General features: G+C 39.2%; 1 protein-coding gene across 4 annotated transcripts; it reads right to left on the bottom strand.

Moving 5' to 3' along the window:
* Positions 1 to 836: 836 nt before the first annotated feature.
* LOC149541369 (pathogenesis-related thaumatin-like protein 3.5) lies at positions 837 to 6,256 on the bottom strand. 4 transcript variants are annotated; one of them, XM_089796630.1, is made up of 4 exons: positions 5,859 to 6,256; positions 5,479 to 5,677; positions 2,702 to 3,395; positions 837 to 1,347 (listed from the first exon to the last, which is right to left on the bottom strand). In XM_089796630.1, the coding sequence occupies exons 2-4, from the start codon at positions 5,528 to 5,530 to the stop codon at positions 1,149 to 1,151; spliced, it is 945 nt and encodes a 314-aa protein (XP_089652756.1). In that variant the 5' UTR covers positions 5,531 to 5,677; positions 5,859 to 6,256; the 3' UTR covers positions 837 to 1,148. The 4 variants fall into 4 exon arrangements, with proteins under 4 accessions (XP_089652756.1, XP_089652757.1, XP_089652758.1 ...); XM_089796631.1 differs by having other exon boundaries at positions 5,479 to 5,748; positions 5,859 to 6,192; XM_089796632.1 differs by lacking the exons at positions 5,479 to 5,677; positions 5,859 to 6,256 and adding an exon at positions 4,674 to 4,880.
* Between the last annotated feature and the right edge of the window lie 293 nt (positions 6,257 to 6,549).

The raw sequence follows: 6,549 nt of genomic DNA, 5'->3' as shown, positions 1-6,549 counted from the left end.
GACACTTTTTGTGCTCCATTGATAAACTAATTGTTGCCCAAATACCATATATCTAACCCAACTTTATATTGTAGAAATGAGACCCATAAATCATGTTTGTTGCTGCACTAGTATGAGATCACATAATCGTCTTTCAAAATTTCCCAAAATCTTTAACACGACAAATTTTATGTTACACAAATAAACTAATTGTATCCAACTACCATCCCCACTAATAAACATTGCTCCACTTTTGACTCCTATACTACAATTAAACTGTGCTCCACTACTGGCTCTTATACTACGAACCCATTATATTTGATTTTATATATTATCATTAAATCAATCACTTTATTAAAAAATTATTGGAGAAAAGATTCAACCCATATCTGTCTGCCCTCAAACACCTACTAGACCACATACACAAATTCAACACGACTTTAGTTACAATTTTTACAAAATGAAATTACTTCTAACCTAACTTGGGCCCCCCAAAAAAAATTCGATGGTAACGAATCCCCACTATTTGTGAACACTTAACAAGTCGATTCCCGCCTACATATCAAAATTAATTTAATCAAAATTCCAATAAATTTAATATTTCGAGATTTATTCTTTCACGTCTAAACACTGAAAATCCTTCGTTCCTAACTTAATATTTTATTCGCGATCAAAACTTGGTTTATTAAGGTGATCGTTGCGTATAAGTCAATTTTTGCATGTTTCAACGCGGAAAGAGACTTTGGAAATAAGAAAATTTCCGTTTGGCGTAGCCTTTCGTATATCGGATTACGTATAATGACAGAAAGGCACAACGTCTCCCAAGTCAAAAGAATAAGAGCAAGCACACGAATACATTGATAAAAACAACGAAAAGCTTATCAATAAACTTACGTAAAATACAATATATAGCATGGCCGGCGGCTGACGGACCCATACATGCAAAATCTCCACCCGCCAGGTCACGTCAAACAATACGTATTTGCCGATTCTCATCCAATCAAAGCTAAAGAATTCGCAGTGGGCCCTACACCAATGGCACGCCTGCCGCGTCATCATTGACATGGACAGGCCACCTCCGGCCCATGACGGATACAATCAATCACTGTCTCTGACCAATGTGTGCGTGGACTATGGGAGCCGTGGGTCCCGCCGAGAATGAGATAGGTTCATATACGCTGAGTCAGCAGAATGGAAGACACTAAAAGAAGGAAGGCGGTCCACGTATGCATCATCGCGGGTGACGCTGTCGAGGTTGACTGGACGTTGCTGGCACCAAAAATCGTATTCGTGTCACCGTCATTGCTAGTTGTGCCAGTGGTCACCGTCGGGCTGGTCGCCACGGGCGTACTGTTGGAGCTCTTTTGGCTGCACAGTGAAAGGAAATGAGCTTTTATAATCCACAACATTGAAAATAATACCAATCAGATTTATTAGATTTGCACATTCCATACTCATGCTCATCCTATATATATCAGTGTAGAGTTTTTGCCAACGATTTTACCATATTAGTTTTTGGATTTGATTGTGTGGAATTTTTTGTCATCAAAGTTGCAGATCACACAACATGACCATCATCAAGTTGTCGTTGATGACAAAAATGTCTACACAATCAAATCCATAAACTGAAAATAAAGCCCATTAGATCTATATATTAAATTTCCACAATCCATGCTAATAAAATATCAGTTTCCAGATTTGATTGTGTAGAGTTTTATCTCATCAAAGTTTCGAATCACACTAAATGATCCATGCGTAGGATACCATTTTATGTTCATTTTGCTCTCTCGCATCGTGATGATGGATCATGTAGTGTGATCCACAACATTGATTGACAAAAACTCTACACAGTCAAATCCATAAATTGGAAAATAAAACCCATCATATCTATATTATAGATTTCCACAGTCAATGATAATACTACGTTAGTTTCTTGATATGATTGTAGAGTATTTTGTCATCAACATTTGGGATCACACTACATGATCCACCATCATGATGTTAGTCATCTTATATTCGTCTTGCTCTGTGACATCCTGATGATGGATCACGTAGTACAACAAAAAATGTTGATTACCAAAACACTCTACACAATCAAATCCATAAACTAAATAGAACTCATCAAATCTATTAGTTATTAATATTATCAATTTCTAGATTCGATTGTGTAGATTTCTTAGTCATCAACATTTCGGATCACACTACATGATCCATCATCAAAATGTCATCTTAGGTTACTTTTGGTCTGTTATATTCTCATAATGGATCGTGTAGTGTGATTTTAAACATCAATGTCTCTACATAATCAAATCCAAAAGTTGATTTTAGTAATAAAACCAAACCACATGCGAGTCAAATTGCATTTCAGTTAGGTAATAGGAAAAAAAGTTTGACAACAAACAATTCTACAAACTGGTATAGTAATAAAACCCATGACTTAGACACCACATGCCACGTCAGATTGTATTTTCAGATAGGTGTGAGAAAAGAAAGTTGACTCACAATCAAATCCAAAAGTTGATATAGTAATAAAACCTTTGCCTCGAAAATAAACTACATGCCATGTCAGATTTCATTTTCAGTCAGTGAGTCACTATCAAATCCAAAAACTGAATAAAGCAATAAAAAACCTTGCCTCCCAACTAAACTACTTGCCACGTCAGATTGCATTTTCAGTTCGGTGGGAGAATAAGAAAGTCGTGAAAAGCAGTAAAGTGCTGACCTGGCCATAGCGACGGTGGGGCAGAACGTTAAGGCGTAATTAGCAGCAGCGCAAGTAAAGGTGCTGGTCTTGTCATCGAAAGCGTAACTGTACGCACGTGGACACGCCGACTTAAAGAGCTGCGAGTAAGTTGACGGCTTGCATGTGTTGGGGTTGGCGTAGGCCCCACTGCAGCAATACTGCGGGCTGCCGAACACCTCGCACGCACTCTTGCATGCCAATACGTTGCTACTCGTGCCGCCGTTATCCAGCTGAAGCTCCTTCGGGCAGCTCAGGTTAATGTCCACTATGCAGCCGGTGGCCAGGCAGGCACCGGTGCCGCCGGTGGCCACGACCAGCATGGGGAGGTTGTAGCCGTCCACCAGACTCACGTCGTAGAAATCGAGGCCGGCGGGATCGGAGAGCGTGAATTCGGCTAGAGTTGCCGGCGGGATTGCGCCGGCGCCGGAGCATTGCAGCTGCCCGCCGCAGTCGCCGGTGGTGCAGTTGCCCTTTCCGTCTGCCCCGAAGGTGCATCCCGTTCTGCCCCACATGCGACCGGACCACCGGGTGGGAGTCTGGACGACACGGGTTGTTCCCGGTTGCATCTCGAAGCCTGTTGTGGACAATGGTGCTATGCCCGCGTTTGAGAGGAAGCCTGGCCAGACCGTGTACCCGCAGTTGTTCAGGACTGTGAAGGAGGCTGCGTGCGCTTCTGCAGGAAGGGAACAAATGAAAAATGTGAGATTCTTGCTTTCAATTTGTTCATGTTTTCAAAAAATCTAACGAAGAAAATCTTTTAAAAATGGAAGAGTTTTATATCAATCAATCTTCAAATGCAGAACGATTTTAATTAATCTTCAAATCTGGGCTTAATTAGCGATTTTCGATATTTAGCTAGAGTTGAATCGAGCAAAATGGAAATGGGGCTCAAATCTCAGCTTCTTTAGGGGATTTTGATGTTTGGCTAGAGCTGAATAGGGCAAAATGGCAATGGGGTTCGAATCTGAGCTTCGTTAGGGGATTTCGATGTTTATTTAGAGCTGAATAGGGCAAAATGGAAATGGGTTCAAATCTGAGCTTCGTTAGGAGATTTCGATGTTTATGTAGAGCTGAATAGGGCAAAATACAAATGGGGTTTAAATCTGAGCCTCTTTAGGACATAATGGTGCTTAGCTAAAGTTGAAAGGGCCAAAATGCAAACAAGGCTGAAACCTGAGCCCCATTTAGGGGATTCTGAATGAGACTAAAGGAAATGGTGCCTCTTCAGGGGATTCCAATGTTTAGATAGAGTTGAATGAAAGAGGAATCAAATCTAAGCTTCCTAAGAGGAATCAGACATTTAGAAAAATGGAAATGAACCTAAATCTGAGTCTACCAAGGGGATTTTGATGTTAAGCCGGAGTTGAATCGGAGCAAAATGGAAATGGGGTTCAAAAAAGTGGGGTGCTGGAGAGATGCTAATCCGACGAAAAAGAAGATAAACCACAGTAGAGTCCAACTGTACAACATTGAAGTACAATAATTGGGACTAGGAGCTCTCAAGATTCCTACAGTAGTGGAGAATAAAGCAAAATCCCAGTAGAAAGAATTCGAAAAGGAATGATGCACATCAGGGCTTCCTACAGAGATGTTTGAGTATAGGGTAAGCTAACTGAAGTTCATTAGAACACGTTAACACGTTTTCCAAATGGTGCAGTTTTGATTCCCTATGGAGATTTCCCCACAAGTAAACACAAGCTTGAAATGATTTGGATCACATTGCAAAAATCTCTAACAACTAATACTGCCATTAGAACAATGGATCTCCTAGAGGAAGGTCTCGAGTTCTCTACTAATGAAACCCGAAGCCGCCATGGGTGAATCTTAATAGTAATGGAAATGCATGATCCTCAAAAGATGATGGAACACAAGTTTCTTCTGGTGCATGGGATTTGTATGGAGCCCTCAAGAACATTGAAGCTATATGGTAAACATTAGAACAGATGCTCACTACAAAGCCTCTTGTATGCTAGATACATGTCCCCAGTGCCAAGATAATGCTATGGCGGATCGGATTGGTATTCAGGATGGATGACCTCAATAAAGCCTCTTTTTTCTTGACATGACCAGCCTTCTAATATGTGGAAAAACTCAAAAAGCACAAATATTCCATGCATGCTCCCAACACCTTCTGAAGAGACAAAATATCTCCATCTCAGAGAAACTTGGCAGCACCTTCCTGTATTTGAGCTCTGCAAGTTTGGTTTCAAGCAAGAACTACACACCATGGACTATGGAAGAAGAAACACTTAGTTGAAACCATGTGGAAGCCATTATGCTTGTACTCAATGAAATCTCCATAATGGCATATCTATTACATGCTGTTATTATTATTTGATTACCCCTCCAGATGGGATCTAATGATGTTAAACTGATAGGACTCTTGGATGACCAAACTTCAGGAAACTTCTATGTAAACAGGATTTTTTAATATAAAACACTTAGATGACAACAAATTTCAGGAAAGTTGTTTTGAAAGAGTATTTTGATGTTAAAACTGATAAAAATATTTGGAGGGACACAAAGTTCAGGAAACTTCTTGGAAACAGGGGATTTCATGAGCTCTACATGTATGATATTTACATCACACATAAGATAAAATCCTGTGGCCTTGCCATTAAAGTGGAGCATTCATTCATTCAAACCTGTAGCCTTGTACTCTGGTCTACATGCACAATACAAAGCTTCATAACTACCCTTCAGAACAACAATAGAAAGAGAAAAACAAACACTATGTTCTACAATGCAATGCTTACCCTTTATCATAGTTAACAACATAATCACAAGCAGCTTCCTGAAGATTGACATGGCTGCCTGTAAGTATTCCTTGGCTGCTGAATATGAGATGTATTATATGTAAACCTCCACAATCCCTGCTGTGACCGGTTGGTGTATTCCCGCTTGAGACCACAAAAACGTTCCCACCAATGTCCTCCTCTTTATCTTTTCAGTACACTGTTGTAGACCAGGTTATGCACAAGAGCACAAAAGAAATTGGAAAAATCTCTGACAAGTCACAAAAAACTCTGAAAAACCATGATTTTTTTTAATACATCAGCAGTTGTTGCAGAGAGTCACATGAAAAACATAATTTCAGATTCAGATAATTACTTGTTGAGTCTCCAAATCTCCTTACCTATTATAGAGCCAAATATACATATGGACCCACATCTGTAGGCCGCCGCAGAATACAGCAGAGCATCTTGATAAAAACCATTTAAATTAATCACCTACCTACTAAAAAGCTCCCTAAAAACTCTTCCTACAAATCTCTTCCTCCACACGCAATAATAAATACTATATAGTGTCTTGGAAGCAATGCCACAGAAATGCTGAGTTCTAACTGAGAAAGAGAGAAACAAAACAGCAATCCTGTGTTTTCTTTCGAGCAGGAGATTTTGAGGATGTTTGAATCTTAAACTTGGTATCCAAGGATTGAAGCGAAATGAAGAATTAGAATATGCGTTACTTCATTTATAGAGGAGACGCTGGTAATTTATTAACATTTGAAGTTTAAATTTTCAAGGCACTTTTGCATTGATTTTAAAGTTGGGGAGGTTAACGTTTTAAAGATCTTATTTTGCTATTCCAAGATACTTGAATGCATGTCCTTGTTATTATTATTATTAATGGCTGTTCTGGTCATGATCTGATTATAACATAGCATCTTCTTCTCTTAACTATAACAACTTGCTGCTACACAAGATTCGCATAAAATATAAATTTGATTTTGTCATAAATCATGCAAGGATTCACATCTTTAATTTTTAATTAATCATGATGATATTCATTTATTTAGAATGTTTATATTGTCTTGGGATGTGTAC

This window comes from Cupressus sempervirens, chromosome 8 (genome assembly GCF_028749045.1).
Source record: "Cupressus sempervirens isolate cs-2001-9-10 chromosome 8, ASM2874904v1, whole genome shotgun sequence".
Lineage (NCBI taxonomy): Eukaryota > Viridiplantae > Streptophyta > Pinopsida > Cupressales > Cupressaceae > Cupressus > Cupressus sempervirens.
The sequence above is the reverse complement of the archived record's forward strand: the minus strand, read 5'-3'. Positions and strand labels throughout refer to the sequence as shown.

What these genes read in the sequence shown, in the direction of transcription:
- LOC149541369 (XM_089796630.1), bottom strand. Translation starts at nt 5,530, where the DNA reads ATGTCAATCTTCAGGAAGCTGCTTGTGATTATGTTGTTAACTATGATA. An exon ending in GTTGTTAACTATGATAAAGG is followed by an intron (nt 3,396 to 5,478) that starts GTAAGCATTGCA and finishes CCCTTCCTGCAG; the next exon opens with AAGCGCACGCAGCCTCCTTC. An exon ending in CCCACCGTCGCTATGGCCAG is followed by an intron (nt 1,348 to 2,701) that starts GTCAGCACTTTA and finishes TTCACTGTGCAG; the next exon opens with CCAAAAGAGCTCCAACAGTA.